We start from the raw sequence: 24,785 nt of genomic DNA, 5'->3' as shown, positions 1-24,785 counted from the left end.
TGGGCTGAAATGGATTTTGGCCTGTATCTGGTGGGTCCCTACAGTGCATGGCAAGAAAAGGTGTTTACTGGTGTACTTACAGGGTTTACAGCACTGGGGAACAGGGAAGGCTTGAGAGTAGTGAAAACGTGGACAGGAATAAGACTTGCTTGTTACTATGAATGGAGCTGAGATACCATGAAAATGGTTGAAAGCTCAAGTCGCTTGCCTGGAACACAGTGTGGTGACATAGGCAACTAGACACAAATGTCACAGAGTTGCGATCATTCATTCAAACAAACAGCACTGAGGCTGGTATTATATGGAAGCACTGTGTGCTGTTGTTCAACATAGCTATTTAAAGCTATTTAGATTTAGTATGGTAGAAGAAATGATGGAGGTGGGGAGACGATTGCTTGGTAGGAAAGCATTTAAGTTTCCAATTTAATATAAAATTAGTATAAATACTAATACTACAAATTGCCTGAAAAGACTAAAGTGTTGGTTGTGTGACATGATGAGAGGTTTGCAATATAACTGACAAATAGGTGAGAGGTCAAGGGTTAAGAGGAAGGTCTCAGGGGTTGAAATGTAGAGCAGGACCACAGACAGATAGAAGAAAGGTTGCTAGAGGGAGTGGGGAGTGGGGACAATGATGGCCGATGATGATCAGAGTTGTTTTAGACACTTTAAGGCATCATGGGACTTAAGCAAAACAGCACAACCACTTACGACTCCGCCTGGAAACTGATTTGCAAGCGCTACAAAAACACTTGCAGGACCAAGTAACCATTAAAGAAATACAACCCTTACTCTTATCAATGTCACTATTTTTATAACCCCAAAATGTAATTAGGAGTGTGTGCTACAATTTGCTGAGGTGGACACATTGGCAGGCATTTTATCATCAAGCTCAATAAGTTAGTAAGTGTTTTTGGCAAAGTTACGCTGTTCCCTATTTATCTAGTTTCACAAATCATGGTCATCTTGAGAACACATATTTCATATACCACAAACACATGATGGAATAACACATGACAGAACCATCTTGGAATCACATTCTTCATCTATGATGACATTTGGCCCATTCAACAAATCTTTCTTCCAAAACATCCCTAAAAATACAGAGGTCATTTTCACTCACTGCTAAAATCAGATGTGGTATTTACTATGCTGATATGCCAGATTGCCACTCTCCAAGTGTGGTGTGTGTGTGTGTGTGTGTGTGTGTGTGTGTGTGAGAGTGAGAGAGAGAGGTAAGAGCACAGATTAACCATGGCCGTGATTAATACAACTTGACTCACTGACTTACTGTGAGCAATTATGGCCATGTCTTTTCTCAAGCTTGACTATCTCAAACTCGCCATAGAACATATGTAGGTTCTGAAACATATGTGCACCAAACACACACACACATATGCCACAGATCTCCACCTCCACCTCAAAACCACAAAGGGTTAAATATAATCAATCTTCTTTAACAATGCTGTCAGGGCAATGTCTTAGAGTGCTGACAGAAACACAAAGAGAGTGGCTGCATACTGATGATGCTGTGTCTGGTGTGTGTGTCTGTGCATGTGTGTGTGTGTATACCTCAAACAGCCTGTGGACAGAATATGTTTGTTCAAGTCAAAGAGTATGAATTTGTATGTGTAAGCCATTCTTTTTACAATGATATGACTGTGGGTGCATGAGAATGCACATAAGCATTCATGATCTAGAATCTAGAATGTGTGTGTGAACGTTTACATAGGTATTACCTGTAAAAATATTATGTTTCTCTGGATGTACTGCTGACATTAAATACTATGTTAACACTATGTCATATATATATATATATATATATGTGTATGTGTATATATATATACACACACACACACACACACACACACACACACACACACACACAGACATATGGATATATGGGACATGAGTGTGCTAAAGTGTATACACAGAGAAAGAGAGAGAAAAAAAAAATAGGACTGAGGGCTATGAGACATTTCCCAGCCTCTGAACTATGTATGTGTGTGTGTGTGAATGTGCTACCTGAGGCGACTTGTGAGACCTCCAGCTGTACTGGTGGCTATGGAGGCTGGCCAGCAGAACGTTCTCATCTGTGTCCACCTGTCCAAATCGCAGTGTCTCGTGGGTGTCGTTACAGATCACATAGTGACTGTAGACCAGCTCCTCGGCCTCTGGGTTCCCATTCTGAGAGAAAGCACGGAGGTGAGGTGTTGAAGGGGAGGATACAGGTGGATGGATAAAGGGAATGAGAAAGAGGGAAAACACGAGAAAAAAAAAAGCGTGTGAACAAATTCCAAGTACATACAGGGATGCTTATTTCGGGTATATAATATACAGTGTATTGTTTGCGTAGTGTGTGTATAAGCACATAAATAAGTTTCAAGAACGTATGTGTTCTTCTAAAATTCTAAAAATGCACATCTTGGTGGTGCTGCTGTCAGCCAGTAGGAGGATGAGATAAACGATATGATCTGTGAGAGCAACCCAACCTCAACAGGGGAGTGAATCATATCATAGTCTGACAGCTATCCAGACTGAGCAGTTTAGACTGGGTTTCATGGCCAAATCTCTGCCTGTTCCCACATAAAACCTCCAGGACTCTCTCTCTCTTTTTAAGCAAACTTTCTCACATTTCCCTGAGCAGCTCCATGCTGGTAAATGCTGTGATAAACAGGCATGGAGATGTCACTTTGTTTCAAATGGCAGCTCTGTTTGTGTGTGCATGTTTTTCCCCTAACATGCTCTCAACACTTGGAACAAAGGGGGGCAACTGTGTAGGCATTCCTGTTCGTAGGAGTCATCAATATATTGTGGTTTGTTAGAAGAGAACAATATGGTGGAGTTTGGCCACCTACAGCAACAGGTCAATGAGAAAGCCTCACAGAAAGCTCAAGTCATGCGAGTCGTACAGGGATGCTGTCCACTCATACGTCACCTTGCATGCAAGAGAGCAGAGCTCATGGGATCTGCTATTGAAAACACTGGTTTTACAGGGAAGGGAGTGCGTCTCCTGCATGCAGGAATTAGGAAAAGCACATACTGTGGATTTGATTTGGATACCGTGTGCTTAGTGTAGGTGTAAATATATTGTAAATTTAACTTGAGCTTTTTCCTAGTGACCGAAGGGCCCTGATGGGATCTCTATTCTACATCCCTCTGTGATGCTTGACACACATGACTGTGTCTCAGACAGCTTCTCAATAACTCCTCAAGTATCCCAACAAAAAGGGACCCCAGCCGGGTTTATACTTTTAAATGGCACGAAGGTTGATGGTAAAAAGAGGCTGGCTGTAAAAGCTTAGACTTTGACTGCCAAGCATGTTCAGGGTCCTGGTGCTATTGATGATATTGGAAATGGTTGGGAAAGTTTAAACTGTTAAATGAACACTTGATGATAGATGTAAGAGAGGCAGAGGTGGAGAGCAAAGTATAGATGGGACAGCTGCGACAGTGGGCTGAAATCCTTTTCCAGTTTTATAGTGGAATACTATCTGTGCTCTGTTCTGAATCTGACACTGCGATTTACAAACTTCCTGCTTCCCTCCTAAGAATCCATTGCTAAGCTCATTATTTGATGGTATCGTCTTTCCGGCCCGATTCATCAAGCAACATGATACACATACCACAAGAGCCACTTGAAGTAATAATCACTCCTGTATTATGACACAGATTTTTAAAAAGTCAACAAATCTTCCTTATTAAAGAGCACAAGATGACAGCTTTGTCTTTAGATGGAATCCTACCAGGAATGAAAGCATCCTTTTCCCTAATCCAGCCAGATACTATTACTTTAGTCTAGCCTAGATCTGCAAGGCAAAGTGGCACACATATAAATGACAACGCACAGCAAAATGTCTGGAAGACAGATTGTAAATAATGACACCCACTCTAAGAGAAATACACATGAAACAGGACACCGTGACAGTGAAACCTGTAAAAGGGACACAATGAAACAGTAATAAGATCTAAAATGGCCCATATAGGTCTCTGTAGATGACCCTCGCTAACACATCTGCTACAACCAGGAACATGGTCACAAAGTAAAGCAAAGTATCATTCAAGAACAGAGGACAAAAAAAAAAATACAAGGGATATTTCTGTTATCTCAATTGCACATGTAACAGCCTGTGAATATTCTGTGAGAAAGCAGTGTGTAAATACTACTGGGCTTTTGTGTGGTTTTCCACCAAAGCCACTTCCCTGGGGTTGGGGGCAGTAAAGATTGCAAGTAGGGCTGGGGACAGAGATTTGAAAACGAAGGCACTGGGCCTGAGGTTAGAGTGGTGGGGCCTGAGGTTGGGACCATATGGGGCAACTGAGTGCAAGGAGAAGAGAGGCAAGATATGAAGAAATAAAACAACAATGCTATTTTCCTTTTCCCTTCATCTTCAAAATGAAGATTATACATCTAAAAATGTCTGATATGTCTGTATTACAAGCAGCAGCATAAGTGGAGCTTAATTTGACCATAATCTTATACTATTGATCTGGGCTCAGAACTGTTAGTGAGGACTTTAAAAGGTAGAATTAAAGGGAAGCACTGGGGACATACTGAGTTGTTTTATCAATGCAATATACATTCTCGTGTCAATATTAAAGCCATTAGGCATGTATACTTATGAATGCCATGATCTTATAATAGCCACTAGGGCAGTGCATGTTTCCATGACAGCAACACAACTGTGTATGTCAACAGACTCTGTCTATGAGTGTAAATTACAACCATATACCAAGAAGTGTCTTTTATTTCTATTTATTGCTATGTATCTGGAAGCTGTTCTGGTTGTGGTGGTCTGGTATGACCATGCCTGGGTTGTGAAATCAATTGTGTGGTAGTTAAGGATTCCTCTCCACGGTTCAATTCTGACTCTGCAGTTCACATCACAACAGGCCTGCGTGCCAGCCTTGACACCAGGAAGCATGAAAATCACTCAAACAATTACACCTTAGGCTATATCCTTCTGTCGCTTAAGGGCAGACGCCGTTAACATTTCCAACTGCTTCTGATCGCGTTTTCAATTAGGATCAAAGATGCATTTTATTTAATGTGGTTGGCCATCGCAACAATCCCCACAGTGCACTACAGCACCAGACAGGCTGTGCTTAATGGCACTCATACAAGGTATACCACGTACAAGATTTGGTTACAGTGAAACCCCAAAAAGAGAAACAATATTCCATGATATGTTCACAGCTTCCACTGAAATTGGCCACATACTGTATTTAAAAAGAGCATTGTCTGAAGAAGTGAACCAGCCTTTTATACTTAACCTCTTTCTAACCCTTGCTCCAGAACTACCATATCCACATGCTGCACATTTGGTTTATGATTATGGTGTTTTTCCCTTGTGTTCAGCAAAGTAGTGAAGGCTGGAGGTGGATAAAAGGTTTGGAACAAGTTAGCTGAACAAGGCTGCTGCTGTTTAGACCAGTCGAGACAATACAGCAGCCTTAATCGTTTTATGAATCAATCCCATACCAGTGAACATGTAAAGGCACCCTTCACGGTTTGTGTTTCAGTGCGAGTATGTCTGTCTCACAACGGCATGACTCTGTAGTGTATGAGTGAAGAATGGCATTCTGTGTATATCTCTCATTCAGAGCTTATGACCAATTAATAACCTTACTTAGCATATTTCACATGTTGGGTAAAGCCCACCATGGATACCAACAAATCCAAAACACTTCAGTAAAGCAGCTGCAATATAACCTTTTATTACAACAACACCAACGCCCTAAAGTTTTATTTATGGCTAAATTAACCAGCAGAAATAGGGAACATTAAGCTTAAGCAAAATCATGTAATTGTAGTGCCAAGGGTCAAATATGACCCATCATCCAACATGGCTGATTAAGAGTTTTTGATGAGTCAGTGATGCCATTTAGTAAAAACAAAGGTAAGTGCTAGCCAAGACAATCATTTCATAGTAGGTTTTCTATACAGCTGATTACATTTTATTTTCCACAGGTAAGAGACCACAGCTGTTCCTACAAAAACATGCGTATTATTTTTCTCACCTGGCACTGAGAGGCTGCATACATGTAAAACCATGAGAGTACCTCACATCTCGAGAGGCCAGTATATGAGTCAGCACAGCCACAGCTGAGCTGAGCAGAGCCATGATAGGGCATAGAGAAGCCAGAGAGACGTGTGTGTGTGTGTATGTGTGCGCAGTACACTAGTGGGTGGAGGACTAGGGCCAGATGAAGTCTTGGCAGGTGTTACCACTCAAATTTTACCGTATTTTTATGGGCATCACTTCACACACAAATATCCTGGCTACCATAGGCAGTGCTGAGAGCTGAGAACTGAAAGATGACGAGGACCACAGAAGCCCAAGAACAGGCACATTGTAGCCTCTTAGTCAGAGTGTACAGCAAACTGAAAGGCAGTTCCATCCTGCATTACTGTTGGCACACAACCAAAACTATTCTCATGAAATCCATGTTGTTGTGAGCTTGTTGAACTGATATGTCATCTGGGACAAAAGTCCATCTTTCAGCATATGCAGTAAAGAGGAAAGGATTTCCTCTGCGGACCTGCTAGCCCCTGGCTCCAAATATAATAACTACATACAAATGGTAATCAAACAACAAGGGAAGTAAGTCATCCTCCGATCCTTTACAAACCAAAGTTGTAAACTATCAATTTCAATATAATGGTCAATGGTCAATTTAAATGCACTTTATCACTCAACAGTGAAAATTTTGCACCCGTTCATTTATTCAGACATTAGCTATAAGGGAAAACGTCAGGCTTCAGGAACTCTAACATGTGACATTATTTCTCTAAAAGCTATATCAAAAAAACTAACATTGGCCTGATTTTTTTCAATTCAGTTCATGAAGCACTCTAAGGAGTGCAGTGCAATATAAAATGTGTGGCAGTAGCCTGAACTTTCTGTCACCTGTTTCCAGCTGTGCAGCGCAGTGTCCACAGTGTGGATGGCGTACTGGCTGATACTGAGGAATACTGGGTCCACAAACACATTCACATCAAATGTAGTGCTCTGGGGGCCGTAGGTAGCTGCAGCCTGGCCCTGGAAAAAAGTACACTAGAATTTAAAATCTGAATGAAATTCTTTCCACAATTTGTGGTAAGTGCTTTAACTAATACACAGACATAAAACCAAAATAAACAGTTGAGCTCTACCTGCAGTAGACAAGGCCGGAGAAGCTGAAGATGTGTTAGGTTTCGGTATTCCAGCAGTTTGCAGTTTAGCTGGGTGGAAAACCTGAATTCCTGACAGTGACGTGGTCCGTTGCTCCACTGGCGCAAGAAGACACTCGGCTCCCGAGCGCCAACCACCATGAATTCCTGCTCTTGAGGTAACTTCCTGTCTGGTAGGAAGGGATGAAGGTGTCGAGCTGGAACTGGAGGAGTGAGACAAATTAATTCTGGGTAGATTATTTTAAGGTAGACAATAATTTCCAGTTTACAGGCTAGACTCACCATTATCTGCTCTTGATGACATTGAATGTAAAGTAATTAAAGTGAATGTATATTTTTTTTCTTTACTTGCTGTTCCCACGATTCACCAAAATAACATAAGGAGATAATGAAGGACCTTTTCACCAAACAATAAAGTAAAAACAAAATTTAAATCCATTTCCTCTGACTGATTTTCTGCATCATACCTTTACCCAGCTGTTCTAGATGGTGGCAGAGGTGAACTTCCACCTGTGCTAGTTGTAGGGACATGCCCAGAGAGGGGACAAACCAGGGTGCAAAGCAGGAGTCCACACGAGTGCAGGCTGCCAGTGCCATTGGAGATACCAACTGATCACACGGTAGCTGGGACCCACACTCACTGTCCGAACTGGCAGGGAAGAGGAGATACAGTAGACAGAGGTAAATGTGGCAGAGAAAAACACTAAAAGTTTAAAGAAACTACACAAAATCATTATATATATATAGATGTAGAGAGAGAGAGAAAAAACTAGCGAACACTTTCTTTTGTAGTATCTCAAGCATTGGTGCAGCTAATGGAATAATGGCCACAAAAATGCTATTCAGTAATTAAAACAGTCTGATTTCATTTGTAGCTTAATGCTTTTGTCTCTTGCCCCGAGAGTTACAAATTGGGTGATGTCCTCGTCAGAAATCTAAAGCGAGACAAATGCTACAATTATTCTAACAAAAAAAAAAAAAAAAATAAGGAATGAGAAGAGACAACAATGTGGAGAGGGCCTCCTCGCTGTCCGAGGCTGTGAGTTAAGTTACATTATTACTGTCACAGTTTCCAGGAGAACTTCTCCGTGGACATTAATTGCATGTCATGGTTGATGATGTTGAATGGAAGGTAATTGAAGTGAATGACCATTTGCTCTATAATTTGCTGCTACCATGATCCACCATAACAACTCCAGCAGGAAATGCTCAAGACCTGAAAAACACTCATGCAGCAGGGTGCTCCTTAAACAGATAAGCATCATATGTTGACAATTTTCATTACTTCCAGTTGGCTGGGCAGCCAAGTTATTTTTCTGGTGGAAACTAAAGTAAGGCAGATGAAACGAGTGAGTAAGAGAAGGGAATCAATTTTGATCAAAAAAGACAAATAATTTAAACATAAAGGAAATGTAGTGTTTGGAGTATGATTGTAATGAAACACAGATGTATATTTTGCATTACACTGTATCTAGTGCTGTAGAGTTTTTTTTTTTTTCTCTGTTTCTTCTCTTACATGTTTTCTTATTCCTCCCTTTCTGCTCCTCTGGAGCTCTCTAAGCCACACAGAATGTGGGCTTGGCAATTCTCTTTCACTAAAATTTTCCTAACTCCCAAGAGGAAGTAAAAAGAAGGAGAGAGCGCAAAAAGGAGAATAAATTAAGATGAGGAAGGAATGAGAAAAAGACAGAAAGAAATGAAAAATGGTTGAGGCACAGGAGATGTAACAGAATGCTGGATGAGACATGAGAGCTAAAGAGAGGGAGCAGTGGTAGCAAGAAGAAAGGAGTAAAAACATGCTCTTTGAGTTGTTACAGTGCTTGGCTGGGCCAGTCTAACCCATCCCATCCCAACTCAGTCCAGCCCAACCCAGGCCAGGCCAGGCCTAAGAACTTATGAGCCAACCCAAGGGGGGCTTTACTCCTCCTGCTTCCCGTGAGCTTCCCCTCGATTAGATACACTCAAGGTAAGCAGGAAGGAATCCGGATGGGCCCTGACAGGCACTTGGTGTGCTGGGAAATCTCATTAGGCCGATCTGAACGCCTTCCAAGCCCGCTCCCTGCTCCTGCACACCAGATGTGAGGCCAGGGACACATTGCTAGCTCTTTGTGCTCAGCGCCCTGGGTGCACTCTCTCTCTCTCTCTGCTTTCCCTCAGACTGGTCTCCACACGCATTGTACATCCACATACATATCTGTGCATCCTCTCTGATATACAACCTCGGTCGAACAGACACCGACCTGCAGATGCAAGCACATAGAAACAGCCCAAGAAAAAAAAGTAGACCTTCCCCTTACCTCTGCTCATCTCCTCCCTCTCCATTGGTATTAAGTACTATCCTCCACAGGTCCGACGCCACAAGCTCCTTCTGTTGGTAGGTGAGGCTGAGGTTGGGCAGCTGCAGCTGGCAGGCGCTGCTCTCTGACAGGCTGAACTCCTGGTATGGAACAAAGGCCTGTTGGAGCTCATCCCAGTACTCTAGGCTGCATGGTACCTGGAATGAAAGACATGGAAAACAAGTTACATATGTAACCCCCCCAATTATGTATCTTATTTAGGCTTTCCATGCATGATTGTGACTCCTCTTATAACCTTAATTGAATGTCCTACTGTCCTTAGGAAAGATACACTCTGTGTTTGATTTCCATGTCTTACTCTCCTTCACTGTGTTTAGCAATGTAAATAACAGCACTAGCTTGGCTCATTGATGTATGTTGCTACATCCGGCACTGTGCAAAATTCTTGCATAAATAAAATGTCAAACACACTGATGTGCAAAAAAAAAGAAGAAGAAGATCACAGCACACTGATGTTACAAGTCTCAAAATACTGAATATGTTCACCCTGGAAAGAGCAGATACACTTTCAATAACCTAAAATGCAGTTTGTGTGTCGAAGGGACAAAATACTTACTACTTAAAAAAAAAACTACCCGTGTACATGTGGACAGGGCCTTCATGTACATTTGGGTATGAAGCGGTAACCATCAGTTTCTTCATTAATTAACCAGTGATGTCTGAACTAATTGTCAGTCCACTAGATGATAGAAATGATTTTTAACTCTAAATCAAAACAAAGATGGTGGCCCACTGACTACCTAGATAAGAAATGGGTACAAAAATATTTTTTAATTTCAAGCAGATTTTTTTTTTTTGGTCAGATGGTTAGAAGAGTCTATGGGAATTGTGAAAATACTGCCAGAACAGCGGTAACTGTTTGTTTAAACATCACTGGTTAATTACTTTAGAAAAACCAGTGGTTCCCCCTGTGTCCAATACAAGAGGATCACAAACTGTGGCTACTGTTTATTCAGCTTCAGAAATCCAAATCATTTCCAAATCAGCAGTATTGTGGGACTTCTTTTTGTCACGATTTTATAGTCTGGTGCTGACGCCTGCTTGCATATGTTTTCATCTGTTTTTTTTTTTTTTTGGCTCTACATATGTCTGCTAGATAATCCAGTTGCTGCAGGGTGACTGTGCACAAGGTTGACTCAAATGAAGAACAGATACCATTATTGAAAATTACTCATCGGTTTGTTAATATTGGAATTTTTTTGTAATAATACCAACATCATTAAATCAGCCAGCCCTATCATGAAGTCATCATGAAAGACATTTCCCTGCATTTCCTCCAAGCTACTCCAAAGTATGTGTGATCACTATAATCTGTCTTCAGTGGTTGTCAGCACTACTGGCTGGTAAAAAAAGGACAGAGTCAAATAATGATGATAAACTTTCTGTATAGTTAATGTTTAAATAGTGAGCTAAGTGCTTTGTTCAGATTAATTATGTCTGCCCCACTGCTGCGTGTAATGAAGCCATAGCACCTGCTTAACAATGTTTTACTTTAAAAATAGGTGTATTTTGTATATGTAGATATGAGGGGCACAAACAGAGAACAGATAAAACAATGATACACATGACACAAAACGAAACAAAGACTATCATTTGAATATGTAATGTTACCATCTCATCATCCCGGTATAGGGTGGGACTACTACAATAGTTAGGATAGGATTTAGTTCTAAACTGAATACACATGATCGAATTGAATTCAAATTCTACCAAAAGTCCTTTTGTGGGATGTAAACATTGCCTAAATTTTTATAGGGTTACACTGTGCTTTGCTACTACTGAAACAAACTTCCTACTGAAACCACAGCTATTCTTTTCTTTAGCTGATGGCTTTGTTCCATCAGATGACACATTTTATTTAGTATATCTATATCCCCCACTTCGCTTCCTCTGCAGATGCACACTAGTGGATATCTTACTATTGTAACCCTCAGTTGGTCATCCCTTAGATTTAAGGCCCCAGTCCAAACAAACAAACTATTGAAACCCCCTTAGTGTAGCCCTGATTAGTCATCTCCTGTTGAATTACTATAAGGCTTTGTTATTGCAAAACAGGTACTACTTCAGTCCTGTGGATCCTCCAGTTATAAACCAAATGCAGTTGCCTGTTCATCATTCAACATTGATACTTAATTGACCCTTTTAAGACCTGGGGAAACTCCACCTGGAGAAGAAATGAGCAAGTGATTTTAATGTTGTTTGTATTACAACCTTGAGTTTTACTCATTTCAGACAAGCCAAACTTTAATTTTGCATGTAGTTGGAAAAAATGACAAAACTTTGACCACAGACCACCAACTCAGCAAGACAACAATTCTCCATAACAACACTGCATGACTGCAGCATAACTTAACACCTGGCAACTGCATCCTAAAAGGCAGCCACTAATGCTGAAGTCGTGGAGCTTTTCTCACACTGAATAACAATTAGGTTATGTGAGTGTTCTCACATTATGTGATGACAGGTAGGGCTCCACTCATTCTTGTCACATTGAACCAAAATTAACATAAATGTGAATGGTGCTCCTGTGTAAACTAATCTGGGTTCTCAGGTTCCTCTGACCACCTGCACAACTCTGCAATTGATGGATCAGTGGTGGCAGGGTACACTCAGGAGCACACCCGATGATGCCAAGGAGCAATACATGATGTGTGTGTGAGTGTGTGTGGGTGGCGTACAGTATACTGCGTGGCTGAGCAAATGCATTTGTCTGTGGACATATGTCTGAGACAATTCAATTCTTAGGCAGAGGCTTGGAGCCTCTTAGACAATTACCAAACTGATGGAACTGTCAACAAGTTGATGCATGTGTGTATGTGAGGAGAGTAGTGTGCTCTAAGAGTTGGAGTATGTGTCCATCCATTCATATGTGCAGAGCTGGATGAAGTAAGTCTAGCTTACGTCATGTATGAAATGCCACACAGGTTTTCCTGGAATCAACTTCTCATAATTGTACCTGACAGAGTTGTGCACCCGCAATCCCAACACTGAGCCACTGGAGAGGAAACTCACCGAATCTCCTATTCCAATTCCCAGAACTGCTCTGCTAAAACACAGAGGATGTTTTTTTTTTTTTTCACCTGTGATATTCTATACGCATGACAGCATACAGAAATGAATACGTGACGTATATATATATGGCAGAATGAAACATGTTTGCATGGTTCAATTTGCATCATGTTCCATTTACTTGGCATTGGCGTAAAGGGGAGATAAAAATCAATAACCAGCTCAAATATGGCATAGGGATGATGGAAAAGGAAAAAAAGAAATGAAATAAATGTTTTAGTTCTCCTGAGTTGGATGTCTGGCCCAGCTTTTGGGACGAGAAGGGCTCCTGTATATGTCAAATGTCTTTTATACTGTATCAAGAGAATGACTGTATAATTGTATTTATCATTGTATACTTATATGCATACACAGGTACGTATTTGAGTCTTGGCACAGTCAGGTTCCGCTTTTTGGTTGTGTGTGTGTTGTGTATAAAAAACAACATTTAATCCTGGATAGCTGACATTCCTTCGGCTGGATGGCTGCAATCTGAATTTTCCTCAAGTATTTGACAAAGTAGGCCTGGCAGATAGACCTCTGAGTAAAATATCAGCTGAAGCCTTATCTTAAATATTATCTTACTTTTTTAGTCAAGGTTTTATTTTGGAAGCGGTTCAAATGCCTGAGAACCAAACTTGAGGACTTTCCAAGAAGTTTAAATATTCAGAACTATTTACAAATATAAAGTATTTACATCCAGGACTTTTGGCAGAATTGTACATACACAGATCCAATTTCCATCCCTGCCACGCACCCTTGTTTCTGCCAAACTACTATTCTGCATCGGTTTACTTTTCTGGGACTGGTTGACCGATCACTGTCTGTAAAACGCAGGCTAACTAAAGAAAATACACACCATACAGAAATAATTTCAATTCCTATGATCAACCCAGGTGTGATCCCTGCTCAGTTTAAATATGTCTCTGCAACTGAAGACTCCCTGAGCTCCTTCTGAGGCTGTGGCTGCTGACATCCACAGCCTCCTCTGCCATTACTTTTATTAACAATATCAACATTGCTATTAGGTCTTCTGTTATTTCACCGATGCCAATATGTCTAAAAATTCCATTGCTAGCTACTTCTTATCAGCCAGCAGACAAATTGAATTGACATCGGCTTGAGAATATGTTTACTCAGGAGATGTAATGAAAATTGTTCTGAAAATGACTCCTGCTATGCTGTCTCAGGTGGGCTAATATATGTTAACATTAATCAGTGTGGAAAATCAACAATAAGCCCATGCTGAGGTCTTTGTGCTCTTTTTTCCCCCTTCCTATGTAATGCCAAACTTTTAAAGGTGGACTGGAGTTTTGGTGGATGAGGTGTAAAAGAGCCAGATGAAATTAGCCACATGGACAGTCCTTTATTTTTATAGTGCATTAGCTGTGACTAATTCAGGTCTGCGTGAGCTCTGTCCTACTAAAATAATAGTTATCTTGGCTAAAATACACTCTTGGCCTTTCTGGTTCAGTATGTCACTGAAGTGAAATACCCCACTGGCTCCCTTTTAATTCTAACTCCCATCAAAAAAGTTATGGGTTTCAACTAACTGAAAGAGAATGTATGCATCAATAAAAATGGGCGTGCTGTGGATGTGAAGCTGATGGTGGACCTGTGTTTCTCATAACAATGACATAAACAACAGCTGCAACAGTGGCTGAAGGTTGTTGGTTCATCTCAGGCCACAGAGTTTTTATGATATCAGTCGCAGGCCAGCGGGGCAATGATGGAACTTGAAAAGTTATCCCGCGGTGCCATGCACGAAAGCAACAGCAGGGCAGCAGATGGTGTAATGTTTGTCTCAAAAAGTCAGAGCAATTTTGGCAACTCCCTCAAAAAGCGAGTGGATGAACAAATTTAAACATTTGTATATTTAGAAAAGCTAGCGTTGGTAAAAGGTAAATGTTTTACATTTATTTTACTGTTTGCTTAGGGTGAACCTAACTTTTTTGCTCTCTACTTTCACATACTGGATTGTCTTTGCTTTTGGTCCTCTGAGCTGGGGTCAGGCTGAATCATAGCTCCGGTGTTTACTCCCAGTTTCTCAGGCTCCAGAACCCCACAGAGAGGCAGCAGAGAGGGAAGATGAATGAGAGGGATGGAAAAAGCACTAAGGACACCTGCTTATGATTCAGAGAATTGGACCACACGATAGTGAGAAGGTGAGAATGAGTCACCTTACTCTTTCCCTCTATCCCTTCATCAATTGAGCCCTCTACAGGTGGGAACCTACGGATGCCTCATCAGGGATCTGCCACTTCTCAGCTGCTCTCCCATCCCTCTGACGCTCCCTTTCTGCTATATGTAAAAACAGCTCGGGCAGCAATTTGACTTTGACTAATGGAAGGAGGCCTGAATCCCCCCTCCGAGATATTGGAACCAGTTGGGAAACCACAACTATTTAAATGCAGGAAATCTTGATTTTATAAAATGTTAATATGATCTGCTCTGGGGACAAGTGAGCAGCACGGCTCAGAGCAACAAGGCACCCCCAACCCCACCTTCATTTATTCAGTGTACCATGCTGAAGAGAGGGAGCAGAGGAAAAGAGGAGGAGGAGGAGGAGTGTATCTAAAGCAGACTTAAAGAGGAGGAGTAGAATAAGGAGAAGTGTCCACTTTTACCCCACTTAGCCCTATAATTGAAAAAAAACAAAAAAACAAAACATACTGCCTAAATGATACTGATGAATGACAAGACAATACTAAATGTCACTCTCTCTTTTCTTTCTGCCTCTCACTTTCTATTTCTCAAAATCAGCCTCCATCTCCACGTGAACACATGGTAATATTAGAGGCCTGAGAAATTACGGCTGCCTTCTTTCTTCTTCCTGCTCTCTCTCTTTCTCTCTTGATGTAAAGTAAATGAAATTCCTTTGGAACAGAAACTGAGCCATTAGTGCTTTTTGGGATTTTTATGGGTGCATTTCCGTTCTCTGTAGCTGGACTTTGTTTCTAGTCTTAAGAGGAAAAAAAACATGAATTAACTGAGACTTTTGAAGTCTCATAGAACAGAAATTGTATTTTTTGTCTCATAGAGGCTGAAATCAATTAAATCTGGGATCACAATGATTCTGGCTGATGACCAAGAAGGCTGCTTAAAATAACCTCCATGAAACCAAACTCTTGGCCTCATGCACAACTAACTTGGTACTATGTGAGTATTTGGGCAAAAATGTGTGGTAAGAAGAGCCATGCAACACATCGGTACATGGTTGAAAAACGTATATATATATATACATACATACATATATATATATGTATATGTGTGTGTGTGTGTGTGTGTGAGATTTATTTATTTTTAGCAATGTTGGAAAGATGCATCAGAGTAGTGTTTATGTTACCTTTGTAAAACACTCCCAATTACTATAACTGTCCAAGTGTCCCATTGCAGACATACTATATCTGCTGTGATGCCTGGCCAAGCAGCAGAATTAGGACACTCACTTCTGATGTACTAACATACGGCTTGGACAGTGGTTTCAATAAAACAGATGCTAATGCTAACTAATGCTGCACAAATGTTTTGACAATTTACATAGCTGTCAATAACAATTGTGTCCATTTAAAAACTGTAATGCTGTGATATTGTTTTCTCTACAGACGTTATATGTCACCCATCCCATCCCCACATGAATTGGTTTCAATAATAGTTGGGTCTTTGACACCTCCTCTTTTCACCACTTCCCCCATGGAAGCCTCATCACCTGACTCCTTTTAACAGACTTGTCAGAAGAGACAGGACCATGCCAGATGACAGGAGGAGTGGAGTGGAAGATGTGGAAACCACATGTTCATCAACCACTGGCTCCACATCTCCTTCTGTGTAATACACACACACATAAGAATATTTCTCCACTGGCACCCATTGCTATACACACATATACAGTCATACAGTATGGTTTCATTTGTCCCCCCATTTCATCAGCTGGTGAATCACCTCTCTCCCCTGTGAACTAGAGAAAGTGAATTTTCACACAGATCCTCTTACACAGAGGCCTCTGGAAGCATCACATCTCTGTTCATCTCTCGCTCTCTCTTCCCACTCTTCCTTCCCGTCAATCTACTTCCATTAACCACCCTCTCCCTATTCCAACTCTGTCTATCACTGCGTCTTCCTCTGGCCCCCCCTGCTCTACACACGTCAGCTCTCTCCGTTTTCTAATGTAACTCAATATGTGGCCAATCAGCTAGAGGCTTTGGAGTTTTGCTCATTACAGACTTTACAGCTGTGGGGCCTCGCTGGGAAGTTAGACATCTGCAGAACCTTGTCTTGCCTCTCCTGAGGCAGCACACATAAACAGACTGCAGAAAACATCTGTACTGTAGGTACAGAAATGATTGTGGGAGTCCAGAGAAAGAATCTGAGAGATAAAGGGAGTCTATGGAATGATGGGAAACTCTGCTACAGATTGAGGAAAGAAGCATAAAGACAAGGTGCAGGGAAGGTAACCCAACCCTAAAGCTGAAACAATGTACAGATATGAAAAGGTCCTCAGAAATGGCTATTTCATACACAGACAATTTAATAAGATGGGATTGTAATGTAATGCCTGTTTATGTTAAGGAGACTTGTTTTAGAAAACTGTTAGACTTTACATATTTTTACTATTAAACTGAGGTACAACTTATAAATTCATACCAGTGATTGCAATAAGCTGATTTTATTATATGCTTGATTCCTTCTTTATCACTTGTCTAAACAAGAAAAGCAACAGAAATCTAAATGTCTGATTAAATAATTTTGTCAATAGAGGCTGTGAAACGTCATGAGGTGCAAACAAAGCGGAACAATTTATTTGAACATGACATGGTTTGCACTTAGCAGACAGGATAATTGAATGATTCACATTTGCATAAAGAGATAAATAAAAAAGAAACAACTCCAAGATGCTGGAGCTGTGACAGTGCCATGACAGTGCTAATTTTTCTGTGCTAAAAATAGAATTGTTGTGCTCTATGATAAAGGAAAGAATAATAAGGAGGATGCAAAACTGATTTTCGACCCGGTTTGCCTTCAAGGATGATAAACTGGAAAGAAAGGCAGGAGATAAACAAGCAGGAGATGAGTGATAGGAAGAAAAGTAGGATGTCCTATCCCTCAGTGAGGCCCTGAAGACTCAGTAGCTGCTGTTGTCTGCCAAAATATAACCTCATCTCGAGTTGGAGACACCTGGCTATTCACACCAGAGCATGCGAAATGACTTCCACAGCTGTCTGACCATGTATTACATGTTTGGAGGGACAGCAGGACTCTGCTGTCATTCAAGTAGGGCATGGGAGTTCTCATGACTCATGTAATGGGAATCATAATGGCACACAGCCCAGCTCTAAGACAATTTATTTCTCTTTGATTGCAGGTGATTCAAAGTTGGGAGCAGTGAGTGGGATCTTACCCTTTTCCTAGTAGCAGATGACTACATGTCTTGACAGAAAGTGATGCAATGAAATGAAACAGGTGATTGTTTAACAAATTACTACTCTTTGCTTTACTAGTAGATGTGGTTTGTCTGTAACATGCAAGGAAAACGCATGTTTAATAAATGTTTTCTAATTAATAGATATACTGTGCATGTAGCACAGTATGTAAAACCAATACTACCTGCAGGACATCCCCTAAGTCAGCTGTGCTGATCTCAGGGTCCTCTGTGGTGTTGAAAGGAACAGGAGTTATCCTGACGAAGGTAAGGACGCGGGGTTCCGGGTATCTCCACACCATTACCCCTGGGCTATCATCTGTCTCACTGTAGAACGCCACCTCATAGGGTCCTGGCAACTTCTGGGATGCTGCAAGGAAAACATACGGCGAGAGGGAAAAGACAGTGAAAAAATGAAGTTGAAGGGAATATCTGAATCTCAGAGAGGAGGAAGAGATAAAGCATGACAGCTGACAGATAAAAGAGGATCCAACTGAAAAGCAGAGGAACTGGAAAGATTTTAAGTTTAAAGATAGGGCAGATTAACAGTCTATCGTGCTGCATTACTTTGTACATCTGGCACAGTACTATAAACTCCACTGCTAAATTCCATGACAAAAAGCCTGTTTTAAGGCTTTACTCTCAGATTCTTAAGAAAAAAAGAAATGGGTAAAAAAAACTGATGAAAATACAAGTATGACACTGAATCACTCTTGAAACTCACCTTTGGCATTCTGGCAAAAAAAATTGACTTGCATACATATTTGGTGGAGTGATGTTTTTTTTAATATTTTCCAGTTATGGCTACCTTCATAAAGACATATCTCCTAAAAAAGCACTGTGGGAGTTTCCATGCTTTTGGAATGTTTATATGTCTAAGAAGCCGTATATAAATAAAGTGGCTGAATAAACATTTTTCCTATTGACTAAACAACCATGGATTGAACCATGCCTTGCACCTGCAACAGCTGGATAACACTGGATCTAAACTTTTGAGTGGTGTTTGACATAAGTCGTGGCTGCTGTTTGCGATTCAAGTCCTTTGAAAAAAATGTTTATTTGAAAAAAACTCAAGCACAGAACTGCTGCTTTGTTTGGTCCCCAGGGGCACAAACACTGAGACTCTCCCTGCAGAAAATACATTTCAAGGGGCAGCAAAATCTGTCAAATTTCTTTCTTCGTGTGAAGTGGTGAGCTGCCCACTTGAAGGTGGACAGCATATTGTTCTTTTGTAAAAAGGGTGGATGAAAGACAAAACCCAGTTTCATGAGGTTTTGCTTTCATTTGCATTTGCTTAAATTTTGAGAAAGTGAGACACAGAGAAGGAGTCCTTCCACCCTTCTCTCCATCCATCTTTCATCTACTCCTCTGGCCATCTATCCCATGCAGCCTTCCGTCAGGCCCCGAAGGGCCACTCGCTGCTCTCTGTACTCTGGGGTCTGGCTATTCCTGACTGTTGACAACATGTTGCAGACAGATTGTCCTCTGTTCTAGTTCACTACTGTACATTCTCCTGATTCAGTCAGCATATTAAATGCATCAAAGACCAATGGAACAGTGCAACAAACAAAGACTCAACCGCAGCTGACAGAGTGGACGGCTGGTCTAGTGCCAGAGAGAAGTTTGATCCTCTGTATATAATGTTCCTGTGTGTGTCGGTGTGTGTACACAGACAGGATAGCACACAGAAAGCACAAAGAGGGGGAATAAAAAGCATCTTACTCAGAGTGGAACCAGGCAAACATGTCCGACGAAACCACAGAGGGCTTTGATCTGACTTTGATTTAAGCCGATGTCTATCTTAAGTGACATCTCACTTTGTCATAAAGGCTCTTTTTTTTAGTTTGCCCAACTCACTTACTGTACATGTGGTTATGAGTGATGGACCTATGGTTACTGTTCATCCTATGGATTCAGGGGCCACTGTTTATGATTGTTCCATCCATTCCAAGAAACTTCTGAAGAAGTAAGTAGGTGCATTTATGTCCAGGTAATATCATTTTACTAGTGTTGCATAAACATTTTTTTATTTTTTTTAAGTAATTTTGTCTGTTTGCAATTAGGTGCATGAATGGCAGTCGATAAAGCAGACAGAATGGCAATCCATCTTTGGGAGTTTGGACTAGTATATTATAACCAGTGCTTTACCCAGATTTAGAGGTCAGTATAGATTCATACACTACACGCCTGCATGAGATCAACATACACTGTAAAAAGATTCACCTGAGTCCTGAATGTACTGAAAATGTCCCGTGCGCAAGTCATCGGAGCTGTGCTCTGTCCGAGGAGAGGGAGAGCCGGGCGAAGGAGGCGGCTGGGTGTGGCAGGGTTTGCCCTTTAAATAACTATCAGCTGAATCCCCTTTCTGGAGGTGAAAATACGTCTGTAGGTGCTCCTGGACCAGATTCAGACAGTTCAGATGTTCTTGACCAAAAAAGACCTGTCAAAATGGAACAGGAGAAAGTAAGATGGATAGGATTTAACGGCAAGTAAAGAGTGTGAGACAGTGAATGAGAGGAGACAGGAAAACAAACAGGTCAAGTTCAGAAAGAAATAAAAGTATTAGAAAGAAGCCAGACACGGACTCACAGCTGATACAGAAATACCTGCATCAATTCATTTACAGTAACTCTCTTTTCCATAACAGGAAGCAAAGCAGTCAGGGTTACCCTTGTCATCACCCCTTTACTTCCTTACCAACACTACCCAACATAACCTTAAAGCCTCCTTACTTACTCGTGGCATTCCCCTTCCCTTGCACCATCAAAGTGGATCTGCCTGGGGTTTGGACTAAGGACCAGGAATCTCTGAGTCAAGAACTCTTCACACATGGAGCTGCCTGCCTGCTACTCACTAGTTTGCAAGGGTGGGTTATGACTAAAGTCTAAAAACAGGAAAATTTGGGGAGTTTTTAAAAGAGAGCTTGAGAAAGAGGAATCGGAAGGAATTCCAGTGGTTTTGTGCAGCACTTGATTAAAACGCCGCAAACACCAATGTTTGCAGAGGGAAATGTAGGATTACGTATTAAGTGTTGAGTTGAAAGTGATGTTTCTGTTAATGGGCACGCAATAAGAGCACTAAGGGAACCAGGGCAAGGGGGTTCCCCATGAAGAAGTAATGTGGAACAATACATTAGTAATAATGTGTTCAGTTAGTCACACTGAAAAGGGACTTTTCAGTGTGGACATTATGTAACTTCTCACAGGAAAACAGGCAACCATAAGATATAACCCTTCTTGAAATAGCCTTATAATATTCTACCACTTAACCAGCAGATGGGACTCAAATCTACTGTGGAATTACAACATGCAATTCCTACTGTCATCACTTCAGCTGCAAGGAGGACAGAAGCCATGACTGAGCTGAACAACAAGAGCAGATTTAAGAGGGGTGTTAAGAGTGTGATGAGCTGCGCCTGTGGGTATCAGCTCATGAATTCTGTAAGGATTAAATTGGAAACTAAAGACACTGAAACTGAGGTGACGTCTTTGTGGGCAACAGCACTGCCTCATGATTACAGGCTGTTCATTTTACAGGAAGAACCTTGCTCAAGCCCTTGAGTGAAATGTCCTTGAGCAAAACGCTCAATTTCTGCCAGGTGCAGAGGTGCTGATCTACCACTGACCTGTAAAAACTAAAAATGTAGCTAGGTGATAAATCTTGTGATTGGGGATTTTGAACTGATGTCATGGACAAACCTGCAACAGTCCTCCCTTCAGGTCCAGGAGCAGTTTAGGAGGGCCAGGCTCAGGTCCAGGGCTGCCGCTGTGCCGACACCAACGAGCCTCCAGAGAGGTGCTGCAGGAGAATGGCCCCAGCAGGACACGGCTTCGGTCCTTCAGTCCTGTTCTCACCAACACATCTTGCAGCTCCAGCAGCACAGAGGCAGCCTGAACTGCATCTAGCAAAACAGGATGAGTAGTACTGAATGGCACAGACAGCAAAGGGAAGGAGGATCTTCAATTAAACTAGATACACAGGTCCCTACCATTACCTAATGTTTCCTAATGTACAAAGAGATCATATACAGTAACTTAACACCGATATGTTGAGAGGCAGTTTAGTTGTGAGGTGATTTAAATGATATTTGGGTTTGAGCCAAAAAAACATACATCAAATACGCATTAGTTAAAACGTTAAACAGGTGAGTCTTTTGTATGTCTGAGGTGTTTTGGGGTTATGTTTTTCAGTCGGAACCTGTAGAGATTTCTGTTCAAAAGTGTTGGTAAACAGAAAAACCTGACTGACATGATTACAGTAAGAAAACCCTGGTTCTAGGATCCAGACAGAGGAGCCAAACACCCACTCATCTTGAAGAAACCAAAAGTAGCAAAGCCACATCTTAACAAAGAAATCAAGGAATTTGCCGTCCTTTCCATCAATGCAATGATGTGTCATGTCATCTTAGTTTGAATTTGCCCTTTTGGTCCTGTAAATCAGCAGAATGAAAACCCTTCAACTAGCTGTTGACAAGTGAGGGCTCATCTGGTCAGTTAAAGCTACAGCAGCAGCCCATTTGGAAACCTCAGCCCTGAATGACCATTAATGCACTGAAAACATGGATTTTAAGGCCAGAAATTCTCAGTCCAGCTTGCTAAGCCTGGGAAAGCAAACAAAAGCAGCAGCACATCTGTTTCAGCCCCTACATACATAGAAGCTATGGATCACAGTTCCTATGGTACACTAGTATATTCGATCCACTACAATAACAATTATACAGCATAATAGTGATGACGTTTTTTTTATTTGTTATATTATTTGTTTTTATTGTAATATCACAAAGTTACGTTATGTGATATTAGCTAAAGAATAGTGACCATATACAGATGAGAACCCTGATTCATTTGGACAAATACAGCAGGACAGGTTCATGGTGTTCTGATTGTGGGAACGGAGGCATATTTTTTTAGGACTCTGACTTCTCTGAGTTTGCGGTTCACTTGGGGTAAAGCAGGAAATATGGGGTTTGGGGGAGAGATGGAAAGACATACTGCATGAAGGGAGTAGGAGAGGAGGTGATAAATGAGGAGACAAATACATGTTGACTTGTAGTGCAGGAGAAAGTGTGAAAGACAGCATCAGATGGAGAGGGAGAGAGATGGAGGGAGAGGGAGAGAGGGGGAGAGAGAGAGAGAGAGAGATCAATGATAGGATGAAGGAATGACACACAAGAGCACTCACATCTTTCCAGGCCTGGTAAACTGATGAAGGAACATCTTATTCAACATTAGAGCTCAAGAACACAATAGGGGGAATGAAAGAGGGCGGATTTTGTATAAATCACCCTGGGGAAATATTATACTGGGATGACTCATTTCTCTCAGAAAAAGACATTGTTGATACAAGTTGGCAGTTTACCTGTTAATATCTTCTGTTGTTGGGCTGCAGAGAGAGCTGTTAAAGATTACTTACTGAACTGTGGACATCGGGTTTATGTTCCCGTGCCTATTCGACAGCACAGGGGAACTCCCAAACTGGCTTGTTAAATGGATAATCTTTCATTCACACACATGCATAAAAGAAGGCACAGGCTCACACAGGGTTAGCACACAGACAACTAGTAAGCACATACTGAAATGTACAGCCAGTTGCCTGCATATATTCACATGTAAAGGCTTAACTATGTGCATCCAAGTAAACACATGGAAACAAATATACATGTGTATTTGTACACAAGCGTACATTGTATTTCAAAGCATTCTCCCCTGTGCTACCATGTGTCATCCACAGCTCAGCTCATCACAGCATCTTGGTGTTAAAGCAAGCAGCAGCCAGCACTTTCAAAAATCACTAATTGTGAGTTTTAAGGGGGATTCTTTCTTCATTTCTAAACTCCGTTCCTCCATCCAGGCTCAATATCCGCATCATATTTACAAATGATGTGCAAAAAATAAGTAAGTAAAGTAATGAGACAATTGGCAAAGGAGAAGGATGGAGGGAATATCATGAGACATGAACACAGACAGAGAGCAGGTAAAGAACATGAGATTATTATCAACCAGAAAAACTTAAAAGAACAATAGGAACATTTTGCAGTTTTGCCATAAGATACTGTACATGCAGCAGTTGAGACACTAATTATATTGGAGACAATGGACAGACAGCATCTCTTAATACAGCCTCTGTTACTTGCCCATGCTGTAGTCTGTAAGTCTGTGAGGGGTAAAAAAAGAATTTTGTGTTATCCCACTGTTATGCTTTAGAGCGGCTTTAGTGTATCAATCTACACTCAAAAACCCATAATGACAAAGTGAAAACATAATACTGAAATTTTTTAACAACAACAATATAGACTTTTATAATATAGACTTTTTGCTGCACCACTCCAAACTCTGATCAGTGCCATTGTTTAGAGAGGCACAGATGACAAAAAAACCAAGCCATGAAGACAACGAAATAATGACAAACTGAATTCAGAACTAGCTTTGATCACACACAGATCTGATATACACTAACGTACACCTGCATATCTCACACTGTCACAGTAGACCTGCCAGTAAACCAATGCACACGAGCACATTCTCTGCAGGCTAATATACAACCTATGACATGCAGGAAACAAAGTGGGTGGTGGGGAACAGGGTGGATGGAAATCTTCCTAAAGTGAAATACATCTCTGGCAAGCACTCGGGTTAGATTAGATAGGATTGGAGACTGATTTACTGTGTTGGTTTCTCCCTGGCAGCCGTTATCTGACCACTGCCTGGCTGATTTATACCCTAGGATGTCCTGGTATCAATTAGAAGAAACCTAAAGGAGTCATTACCTAACTAGCAGCGGCCCCCAA

At 41.2% G+C, this 24,785-nt stretch overlaps 1 protein-coding gene across 4 annotated transcripts in view; it reads right to left on the bottom strand.

Moving 5' to 3' along the window:
• vps13b (vacuolar protein sorting 13 homolog B) overlaps positions 1-24,785 on the bottom strand; it is a 293,943-nt gene that overhangs the window by 41,549 nt on the left and 227,609 nt on the right. For 2 of the 4 annotated variants that reach the window (XM_026293824.1, XM_026293822.1), the window contains exons 39-46: positions 21,697-21,899; positions 20,222-20,438; positions 18,184-18,371; positions 9,472-9,668; positions 7,642-7,823; positions 7,157-7,377; positions 6,912-7,043; positions 2,026-2,187 (exon numbers count right to left, since the gene is read on the bottom strand). In XM_026293824.1, the coding sequence (XP_026149609.1) occupies positions 2,026-2,187; positions 6,912-7,043; positions 7,157-7,377; positions 7,642-7,823; positions 9,472-9,668; positions 18,184-18,371; positions 20,222-20,438; positions 21,697-21,899 (1,502 nt within the window). The remainder of the gene's footprint in view (positions 1-2,025; positions 2,188-6,911; positions 7,044-7,156; positions 7,378-7,641; positions 7,824-9,471; positions 9,669-18,183; positions 18,372-20,221; positions 20,439-21,696; positions 21,900-24,785) is intronic. The other 2 variants (XM_026293825.1, XM_026293823.1) reach the window with 1 other exon arrangement.

This window comes from Mastacembelus armatus, chromosome 16 (genome assembly GCF_900324485.2).
Source record: "Mastacembelus armatus chromosome 16, fMasArm1.2, whole genome shotgun sequence".
In the NCBI taxonomy this organism is placed as follows: Eukaryota; Metazoa; Chordata; class Actinopteri; order Synbranchiformes; family Mastacembelidae; genus Mastacembelus; species Mastacembelus armatus.
Note: the sequence above shows the minus strand (reverse complement) of the source record. Positions and strands in the feature narration are given on the sequence as shown.